This window comes from Diplotaxodon limnothrissa, linkage group LG9 (assembly GCF_057381915.1).
Source record: "Diplotaxodon limnothrissa isolate DT_005_m linkage group LG9, D_limnothrissa_male_GT1.1, whole genome shotgun sequence".
NCBI classification, from domain to species: domain Eukaryota; kingdom Metazoa; phylum Chordata; class Actinopteri; order Cichliformes; family Cichlidae; genus Diplotaxodon; species Diplotaxodon limnothrissa.
Window position 1 is genome coordinate 14,151,652 of NC_140604.1, and position 13,092 is coordinate 14,164,743.

General features: G+C 40.1%; 1 protein-coding gene across 9 annotated transcripts in view; it reads right to left on the bottom strand.

The window, feature by feature from the left end:
* Positions 1 to 2,850: 2,850 nt before the first annotated feature.
* LOC146625324 (uncharacterized) overlaps positions 2,851 to 13,092 on the bottom strand; it is a 43,610-nt gene continuing 33,368 nt past the window's right edge. Inside the window, exons 1-8 of one of the 9 annotated variants that reach the window (XM_085362762.1) lie at positions 7,926 to 7,987; positions 7,294 to 7,394; positions 7,005 to 7,092; positions 6,238 to 6,308; positions 4,760 to 4,844; positions 4,243 to 4,381; positions 3,803 to 3,875; positions 2,851 to 3,642 (exon numbers count right to left, since the gene is read on the bottom strand). In XM_085362762.1, the coding sequence (XP_085218888.1) occupies positions 3,607 to 3,642; positions 3,803 to 3,875; positions 4,243 to 4,381; positions 4,760 to 4,835 (324 nt within the window). In that variant the 5' untranslated portion in view covers positions 4,836 to 4,844; positions 6,238 to 6,308; positions 7,005 to 7,092; positions 7,294 to 7,394; positions 7,926 to 7,987 and the 3' untranslated portion in view covers positions 2,851 to 3,606. Of the gene's footprint in view, positions 3,643 to 3,802; positions 3,876 to 4,242; positions 4,382 to 4,759; positions 4,926 to 6,237; positions 6,309 to 7,004; positions 7,093 to 7,293; positions 7,400 to 7,925; positions 7,988 to 13,092 lie in introns of those variants that run through there. The other 8 variants (XM_085362756.1, XM_085362757.1, XM_085362761.1 and 5 more) reach the window with 8 other exon arrangements.

Genomic DNA, 13,092 nt, shown 5'->3' on the forward strand with positions numbered 1-13,092 from the left:
TTGTGCTGGTCATGTTTGTAGTTCATGTACCAGCCCAAAGTTTAGTTCATAGTCGTCACGGTTATTTTCCCATAGTCGGTTCTCATAGTCACTTCTATTATTTCCCAGTTTAAGTTTTAGTTTAGCACTCGTCACCATTCTTGTAGTGTCTTTTATTTTTGCACTCTTGTAATCGCTCCAAATAAAGGCATGTCTTCAGCCTTTCACCTGTGTCTGCTCCTGGGTCCACACACACCTTCGCTCGGTCTGCACTGCAGAACGTCACACGTGGATAATGGTCCTTTCTGACTCTGAGCATTTACACAGTTTACAAAAATGGATTTTTGTTCTATCAGTATAAATAGAATAATTCTAGAGTGTGCTGCCTCACTAATAAGTCTCAGGTCCACTGTCCTGGACTACAGTTGGTGGCAGTCTGCAGCTGCATGAGCACAGTGGTTAGAGTGGCCCTAGGTCAAGATGATGGAGTTTGAGTCCGTTCAAGCAGAGAGATTTGAGGCAGCTGAAGGACGACACTACAGCAAGATTAATTAGCAGGGAGGTAATTACAGTAAATCCATTTTCTATTTCGTCTTTCAGTGATTCAAAATCCTGAATCATGCCTGTTTGCTATCTTAAAAGCAGAGACACAATACATTTTATCATATAAATACTAAAATATTAGGACATGGTATTTATCTTATCCTGAGATATTAAGTTTCCCCCTTGTTGTTATCAAATAAAAGCTAAGAGTCATTCACCACCTCTATGGTTTCAGATGATGTGGTAATAAGTCATCTGTGAAGACATAATTCCACAGGGAGTCGCCATTACACATGGAAAATCTTTGACTTCCCTTTAAATCGCAGCTTGCTCACAGGAAGGCGTGCTGCCTGCACTCATAATGTGTTTTTTTTGTTGAATGTAGCGTCTGATTGTCTTTATTTCCTGGGTGATGACCTTATGACAGCAGGTCAAACCCAAACTATGAGTGATGGAATAGGCTGCACAGCTGGTCACAAAGAGAGAAAAGAAGAGGCCAGCGATGAGATTACTCATCATGATTAGCTCCTCTGTTAGTCAGCAACATTATAAAAATGGAAGGAAATCAGAGAACATTAGTCACACTTCCAATAACCATTACTGGTAAATATTTGAGATTTCTGCTGTTTTTCTATTATGTTGTTTTAATGCAGAAGTTTATTTCAAACCTGCCATAAATATGCTGTAGTTATAAAACCAGATGTATAAACTACACAGAACACGACTCAAGATCATTTAAAATGGGATGTGAACAAAAATTATATTATCACGAATGTATTGAAGAAAATGTAAAGACGTACAAATATGCTTTAAAGAAAATCTAAAACCTCAGTTCTGGTATCTGCACCCATCTGCGCCCTATTGGCAGTGACTCATGGCTAATAGGGAGGAGATGTGGGAGTCGCACAGGTCAAAGGGACTTGTTGGTTATGCAAACAGCAGGAAACATCTGCCAAAGGAGGTGAAAGAGTAGAAACCTACAAAAATGGGACAGTTAGGATGCCATTCTCAGTAGTAATCCTGGTGTGTGCCTCCATCTTTGACTATTTTCAAGTCTTTGTGAAAGCACTTTGCTTTTTGAGTTTCTCTTTCTTTATAAAACATCCTTGAATATTAACTTTTTAAAAGTATATTTTCAAGAAAATCAGGCCTTCAGCTACAATTTGTGAGACGACAATAAACCGCACACAGTCGAAGGACTGCGATGATTCCTCAAAAGTAGCTGTCTGTCAACTAAGAAATCTATAAGGCATTTAAGAGGACAGAATCACAGCTTCTAAAAACCAGTTTAAGCTTCAAAATGCACAAAATCACTATTCAGAGAGAGCAAACCAGACAGAACGGATTTGAAGTGAAGTCAGTCTGGTGTGGTGAACAGAGAGTTTCTAAACACTTTGGCTCAGCTGGATATATAAACAATAAGAGAAGGAGGACTCTTTAAAAATCGATAGCTTCAGTTATTTAAGCTGATCTCACTCCTTCTGTTCCTGTGACTCAAACAAATAGGTTTGACCTGCCATTCATACTTTCTTACACTGACACCACTTTAAAACAAGGTTTCCATGATGTCTGTTAACGTCCTTGTAAGATGGACTTCCACACACACAATGTTTGTGCTCTTGGATATCAGTTTTTATAATTACACGCACATATAACGACCCACAGTCTGTTCGGCGCCGGTCTCAGCTCTCCATTCTCATGCCAGTCTCTCGCTTCACTATAAAGGTGAAAGAGATTGTCATCAGTTCAAACGCCACCAGCTGTGGCCCCACCAGCCTCTCCAGCACCGCCCCCTTGAGCTCACTGTACTACTTCGCCCTTGCAGCTGAGCCAGGGACCACACCTCCGCAATAGACCTGTTAAATCTTGTCTCATGCCTCGTCTTCACCTCTTCTGCTGTCATCTGTAGTGGGAGGGACTAAGATGTGAGGAATAGAGTTAATTATGTGCAATCTAACGAATGACAAAGACGCATGTTTCTTGGCAGACTTGGGAACGCCTCAGTGTTTCCCTAAAGGAGCTGGAGGAGGAGAGGACCGTATGAGTGTCTGTGCTCAGTCTGCTGCTCCTGCAACATTAATGAAAGTATGAATAAAATATGAATTTGTGAATAACTTTTCAAGTGATTTCTGAATGTTCACTTTTACTTCTACCATATCGGTTAAATGCTGCCTCCTGGTGTCCTGTGATCATGACGTCATCATGAAATGATCACAACAATAAGTATTTTGTTGTCAGTTATAACACCTACAGCAAATAATAATTAATCAAACAGACCATTAAACAAAATCTGATTTCAGAAGCTTTTATTGATTTATCTTTGTTCTCAGCTTGAAGACAGAATAACATTCATATTTAATGACATTTGTAGTATATTTGCTAATTCTCACCAATCACTAACTGCTGTATCTTTACTCATTTCTCTAAATTATCATGAATTCTGCCAATCCTTTGTTTGTTTCTCTATTTTACATTCTTTAAATGACTTACTGTTCAGTGTCATCATTTTACTCTTTATTCCTTACTGTGAAGCAATTTGGTGTACCCCCTGCTTTTAAACGTGTTAAAGTAAGTAAAATGATATTGTATTGTATATATATATGTGAACACAAGACTGTTAAAGCGCTATGAATAATAATTCTTAACAAATATTTCTGTCAAAGTGTGAACTAATAAATGAGCAGAAATGTTTCCAGCAGCTGCTTTACTTTAACTTTGTTTCATCGTTTTCATCATCTTTACTTAGATTAAATCTATGAAAATCAGCGTGTGAATTAAGAAACCTACGAGACATGTAAGAGGACAGACAGTCACTGCTTCTAAACACTGTGGTGCAGCTGGAATATACAAACTATAGTGGGAGGACTCATTAAAGATTAATAGCTTCAGTTATTTAAGCTGATCGATTTTCTACATGTTTATTTGAAAACATTGGAGGACACAGCAGAGTTCCCTGTGGTGGTGAAAGAGAGAAGAAGAAAAAAGAAAAGAAGAAGAAAAGAGAAGAAAAAAAGAATTAATAAATGAGCAAAAAATACTAGGGTCTTGTTTCCTACAGCTTTTGCTTCATCGTTTCCATCATCATCATTTAGAAATCATTGGAGGACACAGCAGAGTTCCCTGTGGAGGTGAAAGAGAGAAGGTGAAGCACCATTAGACAGATACACACAGTGTCTTTTTATTACCTATATTATAATCTTCACACTTTTGATAGAAAGTCACTGCTGGTTTTTCTAAACTTTGTGTCCACATTTTTTTTTATAAATAATTTGTTTCTCACCTCATTTATTTTCCTTTTAAGCCACTCGGTGTTTGGTCTGAGGAAAAATGTTCTATTTCCACGTGTTTTGACCCTGGAAGAAAAAAACAGAAGGATAAAGAAAGAAGTTTAGAGCGAAGAAGACAAATCAAAGGATTGGACATTTTCACTTTATTGTTAACTGAACATGTGCAGGGTCCATTTTGCATTATGCTGTGAGAGAACAGCTCAGGTTTCCTCCAAGCTCATAAGCACAAACTCACAGATTCCCCAACGTCACCACATTAGAAACAATCACAGAGCAAACAGTAGTGCTGTATGTTAGAGAGGGGAACATTTATCTGCTACATCAAGGTTTCAGTGCAAATCTCATTTTCATTGTTGTGTTTGTGGATTTTTAATCAAGAATTAATTTCTACATTTTATTTGGTTTAAGTGAATTTAGAAGAAGTTCTACTTACTCATAGCCATGAAGGCAGCCTGGTCTGTTGTCTTCAACGCAGCTGATGATGTTTTTGGCCCATTGAGGTGCAAACTCTGTGGTTCTTGCATTTTGGTTAGAATGATCTTTATAGCAGGCATTTCTCATGAGGTCAGCCCCTGCAGCACATCATCACACACATTGTGATTATTCTTCAGAGCCTTTCAGATATCATGGACAATTAAATAAACAACTCTCAGATGTTGTATGAATAATTTACTGATCCAGTTATTATGTGTAATATAAAAAATTATATAACTGACAAAAATACAGCTGGATTTAATCAGTCATATAAAATGTAGAGTTGCATTTTAAATTTATCCAGAAACAGCTGCTCTGTTACAGTCTGTGATAGTTTTAGTCTCTTTTCACACAGTTAATGCAACTTGCTAACTGTGAACTAAGGACAGATAGATTTATAACCAGGTTGAGAAACAGACTTTTAGCTGTTGTTACTGAACTTTGACAACAGAGCAAACTCCAGAAATAAAAACTACCTGATACGGAGTTGAGCATCATCACACTCAGGGAGATCAGAAGAATCAGGCGGCTGGTGGAGAGACTCGAACACATGTTGAGACGCTGAAAGGCACCAAATCTGAGTCTGGATCTGAGCTGTGAGCAGGTTTGTTACCAGCTGATGAACTTGTCAAAGTGTCTGAACTGTTGTTTGTCACAGAAAGAAGAACTGCATTATTTAAGCAGACTATTCTGAGGTCATCATTTACTGAGAGACCAACAAACACCCATCGACAAGCACATCCACAAGGTTATTTAGTGTGTCCTTTCATAGTCATTAAGCCCTTTATGTTATTCATACGCAATCTAATCTCAAATCATGCAGGAATAAATTCAGAATAAAGGTGACAAGAGGTCAATATCAGAAAATATATACAGAACTTTTTTATTAAACCATTTGTAATAAAATTATAGTTAAAATGAGCCTCATATGAAAAGAAAGAGTAATGGCACCAACAGGAATCCTTTAAGCTTTTTTAGTCACAAACACACAATAGAATAAACACAGTCACACACAGGCAGGTATTACATGCACTAAACATCTGGAAACAGGAGAAACTCAGAGCATCCTGTCATCATTTCATGAACACAGGGGTAAACCTCAATGAGGTATTAAGCCTCCACTCAGGGATTGTACTTTGCCCGGCTGTCGTATTGCACCATGCCAAACAAAATAACTGAAAACACGACTGTAAACCCGAGACCATTGACCTGACTCAAATAAGTAGAATGGAAAGAAGTAAGAAGGGAGAAAAGTGGAAAAACAATATCACACACAGAGGCCATCCTACAGTTTGGGCTGCATACCTGTACCAGTATATATTTACAGTTCACAGTTTTTACAGGACATTTCACACCATAAGCCAGAGGCGGACCCAGACATTTGAAACACCCGGGGCTTAGCCCTAAAGGGTAGTATGCATGTGGGATGTTTTGGGGGGGTTTAGAAATGACTGAAAGATTAATAGGCTCTGTTTTGAGTTTTGTTCAAAAAAGAATGACTTCATATAGGGAAAAATATATATCACATGTGCAGGACACCTTAAACTAGTTTTAACAAAGTCGGGGCTGTATCAAGACACGAGGACTAAACCCCAATTCAACCAGACCCAGAACTGATCCAGAATTAAAACAGGACTACAACAGTTCAAAATCAGGACTACTTAGGATTTAACCAAGACAGAACCAGAATCAGAACTAGATGATAGTAGCACTAAAAATCATCATAGACCTGCACTACACTTGTTTTTTTAATTCTACCAAAGTCCACTATTTAGATTGAGAAAAGTTTATATAATTATTTAGCCTTGTTGTGCAAACAAGCTGCATAACTTAATAAATATAGAATTTGAAAAATAACAAACCTAAAAAGAAACACTAGGTACGAGATACATGAGTACCTATGATACGGTGATACTTTTGGTAAACAACTATTTGACTAAGATGTGTGTCTCACCTGCTCTTGTTCATCTCTGTTCTGTCCTCATTCTCCATCTCCCTCTCTGTTCCTCTCTCTCCCTCTTTGTGCTGACAATCATCAAATATACAGATATTTACAAAATCTTCAGATCAAAACACAAACACGTTTTTAATTGTAACATCAAATCAGACTAAATGTTTATTTTTTTAGATTGATAAATATAAAAAACATATTTGTTAACTTTAAGAGTAAAGAGAGAAACTGTCTGTATTTATAATTGCAAATGGCACCAAAGTGTATTCAAATTGAGCCACACTTATGGAGCTCCACGATTCTCTTTCTGTTGTTTTGGTTGACATCTCTTGATGTTCCCATGTCAAAGAAACAGGCTCTGTGTTTTGCCTTATATGCATCCACAGCTGTGCCACCTGTTTACTCATATGGACTCTACTAACCTATCAGAAGCTTCTTCAGCTCAGAATGGAATCATCTGGAGTTTTCTTATTAATTAACAATAAACTTAGTGTACATGTACTCCTAATTTTGATCAAAGTGATAAAAAAATAGACAGCTCTGTCTCTCTTTATTCTGACATTTAACTAATTTAAAAGATATTTCAATATTTATCTAAAACAAAAGTTTACTCTAAATTGATGTTGTACAGTAAAAATGTTTTCTCCATAAAGTGTATGTAAATGTCTGGTTACAAATGTGAATATCCTGCTGTGTACTGAAATCCCTCTTGTTTTGCATAGAAATATACTGAACAACATACAAAACATAACATATAAAATAACATTTACCTGAGTTTTTTCTTTGAAAGAAGCCTCTAATGTCCATTCTTATATTTCAGTACATAACTGAAACCGATTTAGTCGGGGAGGGTAAGAACTGAAAATATGAAATAAACACACTTGAGCTAAGACTCTCTAAAAAAAATAGCATTTGTTCAGATTTTCATTTTGCCGTTTGTTGATTCACTTGAAGAGCAAGTAACGTAATATTGGTCAAGTGATCAGTTTGATATCAATCTTTCGTGATGCACCGTCATATTTACATTATTTGTACGGTATGAATGATTTGCTTTGGTACCTGGTCAAACTTAAGCTCTCCTTAGTATGGCTGGCTCCGTTTCTCCAACAGCGCACTCACAGGCAGCAGCTGCCCCGCCCTCTTGCTCAGTCGCTTAGTGCCTGAGCTCGGATCATACCAATATCAGGGGGGATTCACGCACAGTCGTAAATTCCCACAGTGTGCACTATGTGCTTCGAATATTGCTTGCACTTTTTGTTTTATACAGTTGTCAGCCAGGCATCTAACTATGAAAAAATTACACTCCAAAAGACCCCGGGCTTCTGACAAAACAACCCGGGCTTAAGCCCAGTAAGCCACCCCCACGCTCCGCCCCTGCCATAAACTGAATGATTCACCTGCCACACAGCGTGGTTCATTTCTTGTTAGTCAGTACTGACAAAAACTAAATGCAAAAAATGCAACACACAGTTCATTTCAAATCTTCTTTCAGTTTCATGATCCAAAACATCAAAACATTTGCTTTGTTCCTCGTCTTTCTTTTACTGTGAGCGTGCTCCTGAATGCCAACCAGCCTTATCTAAATGTTATACTTCAGCACTCCTTCCATAAGTACACACAGTATGAGCCACACTCGTGCTATATTCTCACAGGATGATACAAGTTCTAATTTTCAGTTTCATATTGCTTACCAACAACGTCTAAACATCCACACACCACATCTGCTGACTGCGACGCCTCTGTGATAGAACCGCGGAGAAAGAGTGAGCGCCCGCTGCTTTACACTCCCTTCAATCCCCTGGGTCCTAAAGCCTTTCTGGTAAAATCTCAAAACAATGATTCTGTTCATCTGCACGTAGTGTTTTCAGTGGGAGAAACATTTTTTTCACTCATCCAAGTGAATTTTTCAGTCTCAGCTGATGAAGGTTTCCTGACATAATAAACAGCACATTTACATAATGACTGAAACCAGCACCACTGATTAACAATGGGACATGAGGTCAGTTCGAGTCCTGCATTGCTGTGTAGCTGTTTTGCATAAAGTCGTTTTTAATCCTCAGACACACAACCATTGACAGAGTGTACGAGGCACAAAAGCACAAGTTACTATCGTTACTTTGGAGATTATATAGATGTTTCCCTTTTCTTGACAAAATGTCATCATACAACATGTTGCCCAGTCTCAAACAAATGCCTCCTCCACTCCTGTTATGAGCAACTGTGACAATCACATTCAACTCCTCCCAAGATATTGATGCATCATTAGTCTGAAGCACTTACATGATTTCCTCCAGAGATAAATCTGTATTATAATCATCATCTGCTTGGGGCGACCATGGTTCAGGTGGTTGGGAAGCTCATCTGTAAACGGGAGGTTACAGATGAGGCTCGATCCCCCTGCTCTCTCTGTCCTGGTCGTTGTGTCCTTGGGCAAGACACTTCACCTACCGCCTACTGGTGTTGGTCAGAGGGGCCGATGGCGCGATATGGCAGCCTCGCTTCTGTCAGTCTGCCCCAGGGCAGCTGTGGCTACAACTGTAGCTTGCCTCCACCAGTGTGTGTGAATGTGAGAGTGAATGAATAGTGGAATTGTAAAGCGCTTTGGGTGCCTAGAAAACCGCTATAAAAATGCAATCCATTATCTAAGGCTTCATCAATTAAATTACCCAAACTCCCTCTAACCCTGGCTGGAACATGGTCTAGACTATCTACAGCAATCGTTCTAAAATCAACACGCTGCTGCAGTTCTCTGGAATTAAAATCAGGTTTATCCTTAGTCCTAACCCCACCACCCCTCTGCACAGTGTCAACTTCAATCACATTATCAGCAATGTCAACTGATTCAAAATGATCACTAGAAGATGCTAGAAGATCATCAAACGTCAAAATGACCTGCGGCTCTTGAACATCAGTATCACCCTTTGCTTCAAAATGATCACTACACTGTACAACCTCATTAGTTACCAGAACTTATGCCTCAAAAAACCAAGAAAGCTTGTAATGCTGTTAAAATCAGCCCAACTTTTATGTAAGAAAGTCTACCAGCTAACATACTGGACACTGTTCTGCTGAACAACAAACAGTTATGTTGCCATCATTGTTAGAATCTTACAGTGAAACAAAGGCTCAGATTTAATTATCCTGAAACTAAGTTAAGGCTTTCCACAACTTTGTTTTGCAAGTTACATTATTTATAAAATCAAAATAAAATGTATTTACGGTTCAGCCACAAGTGCAGTCTCTAGATCACACAACACATTTGTTTTGTATTCAAACACAGAAGCTTGGTATATTGTAATATTTCAGGGATTGCTTGTTTCCAGTCGTGGCATTACTGCTCAAATGACTGTCATGGATTTAGGTGATCCAAATGTAAGTGCAGAAGAAAGTCTTTAACAGAACATAACTGTCAGAGTGATAATTTAGGATTGTCACTTGTATTTGGAAACATATCATCAAAAAAATGCACAGAAATCAATTATTTTTCAAGAAATATTAAATAGATTCAACATCTTTCTTCAACAAAATTGCAGACTGCACAGATGGTACCCTCTCAAAGGAAAAAGTACTATAGCTTACTAGGGTATATATATTAGACTTAATAGTCACTATATACAGTAATTGACTTCTATTCCTTTTACATCAAATTAAAACTTTGGGTGTCAGATAATTATTTATTAAAAGCTAGACATTTTAAATGAGAATAAGAAAGAAAAGTATGTCTTTGTGCCCCCTTTTCCCTGTTAATGCCCTATCGGCCCCCCTGGCTAAACTTTGCTAGATCCGCCCCTGCACAGTTACCAGCCAAAAAGATCCTGGTGTAGAAAGTAATATTAACTAAATTCTAACAACAGCTTATCAAGCTTAAACGTGCTGCTGTTGTTCAGCCGCTGGTTTCCTCTTTCTGGTGCAAAGTGGGCCAAAAACAAACAAGAGAGACAGACTCACAACAGAAAAGCCGATCAGCTGATCATTAAGCCATTTCATGATTGAAGTAGCAGCAAGAAGAGGCAGTCGCTTGTTAAGCTTAACACAGGAATGCTTTACAAACATTCAGAGATGGACTTACACACTTGCTTTACTTCTCTCGGGGATAACTTTGTCGGAGATGAAATGCCAGGTTGCTAGCGAAGCTCCACATGCTATCCAGACCACCGACAGGTCCCGCATGCCACAGCCGCTCTATCACGTGATGCATACTGCTCCGACGTGCTAACGTTCTGAGGTGAGTTACGGCGTGTTGCAAGTTTTGTGAGGTGCTTTCGTGATATTTAATGGATCGGATTACATTTTTTATTGTTCTCCGATATCCGATCCAGTAATTTAGGTCAGTATCGGACCAATACCGATACGTAATATCGGATCGGTCCATCTCTAGATGAGACTATGCATATTCATGTAATTGCAATAAAAGGAGCACTAACGGGAGTTTCTGCAGACACTCTGACGTGGTTCGAGTGGAAGGAACAGCGCTTGACCTCAGTTGGCCTCCCTCGCGCGTGATCACACGAAGAGCTGTGTTTTGTTTTGCTGCTGCAGTTGATTGTCTAATTGTTCCAGCAGGGTTTGTACTTAGATAAACCCAACAATAACTTCCCTTAAGTGCAGTGACAGTGGATGTAGGTTGGAGATGCAATGAGCTTGAACCTGCAGGTGACCATCTTCACTGACCAACCATCTGTGACAGAGGACTCATCTCCTGCTGCTGTCCTGCAAGCAAACAATCGTGTTTTTTAGAGCACCAACTTATTTGCTGTCTTAAAACCTTTTGTTCTGCATTTGCGATAGAACAGACTCCAATTTAGACAATCTCAGGCTCCCTCCCCACCGGAGTGGTGACCTTGAATGTCCCGCTTGTCAGTCTGGATAGCCCTGAGCACCACCTGACATACAATAATGTTGTGGAATCTTTTTTTTTTAAAAGGGGCTGTGCAATCATGGCCAATAACTTTTCATTCTGATGATCTCCAGAATAATTTAGGGACAAAACAAATTTCAATGTTCAAACACCTGCAGACTTCACTATATACAGTGTAGACAGTGTGGTCTCTCTAAACTAAGTTTGTGGGATATGATCTTTCAAGAAGTATTTTTAGAGATAATCAGGCCTTTAGCTACAGTTTGTTAGACAACACTAAACCGCACACAGTTTAAGGACTGCAATGATTCCTCAAAAGTAGTTTTCATTATGAAAATCAGTGTGTGAATTAAGAAATCTAAAAGGTGTTTGTGACCCGCAGGAGGTACCTATTTCAATAGTACAGAGCTGCAGGCACACAGTCAGTTAAAAAGGGTTTCATGTTAATACAAAATAAAATTAACCATGTAACAGTAGTACCTAAAACAATTAAAAGCTTTACTTTATTAAATACGGTTGTTGGGTAGATAGCTTGTACTGGAAGGACTGTAAGGTGCTAGTTCAGGTTTGCAGCTACCACTCCCCGGAGTGTCGGCCAGAACACTGCTCAAGGCCCGGATGAATGTTCAGAAGGGAGACAATGAAGACACCGAGGATAGTGCAGACTCTTGTATTGACTTCACACAGTTGAAGGTAACAGAGGTTGTCAGAGGAGCAGGTATTGCATACAGGTTTAGGTGCGTGGGCATGGATGTGTGTGTGTGTGTGTGGTCTCTGAACGGAACAGAAAGAAAATGCTACATTACTAAAGTGTTCACAACAATATCTCCAGAGTACATCAACATAAACACAGGCAGGAAATAAACCAACATCCCCTTTAATACCATAGGCCATATATTACCCACGACTCACACGTAGACCCCCTGAGAGAGCTAACCAGGTACACAGCTATACCCAACCACACGGCAGGAAAGTTAGCTTAGCTTAGCTTAGCTTAGCACCCGCTAGCGGCACAGACAGAAACATAATCATTTCCCCCCTAACCTTGGTTACAGTCCCAAACACATCTTATTATCACATCCTCACACATCACCAACTTACGTTGCTCATTAACGCACACTTCTCACGGGATAACCAATTCTCTGCCAGTAATCTGGAGCAGAAAAGCTCAGGTGCTTTGCCCACGTCTCTCCCTGGACATAGTCTCTCATACAAAGCGGTGGGGTGACCTCTACTGGCCACTCTAAAAACTACAGGTGAACTAACAACTGAACAGAATAAACCCATAACTACGGGGCCTTTTGTACAGCCGCCCCCAAATGTATGAAGTACATTTGCTCACAACAAAAGGCAATTTTACAAACAAAGTTACGGTGATTGTCCTTTGCCTTCGTCCGGGAGGGCAGGCAGCACCACCAGCCTCGCCACAGGTCGGGTGAAGGTCCGGTCCTTCACCTTGATGTCAGCAGACCTGATGTGCCCGTCGGGACTGGGGTGGACTTTGGAGATGCAGCCCACGAGCCAGGAAGCACGAGGCAGCTGAGGATCTACGATCATCACCACCGAACCTTCTGTGACATCTGCGGGGGATGACCTCCATTTCTGCCGAACCTGCAGGCTTGGAAGGTACAGCCGGATGAATCGAGACCAAAAATGGTCAGCCAGCACCTGGGAGTGCTTCCACCTCCGGCGACTCAGGAGCTCTTCTTTGGGATAAGCCACTTGAGGAAGTGCTCCGTCAGGCCGCCCCATCAGAAAGCAGTTGGGGGTCACTGGATCAGGATCACTGATGTCAGACGGGACATAACCTAGTGGTTTGGAGTTCAAGATGCCCTCCACCTCCACAAGGACCGTGCGGAGGACCTCTTCTTGAAGGGGTTGGGATCCTACTGTAGTGTAGAGTGCCGTCTTGACAGACCTAATCTCCCGCTCCCACACTCCCCCGAAATGAGGAGCCGCTGGTGGATTGAAGTGGAAGACGATCTTATGGGGAGCCAGGA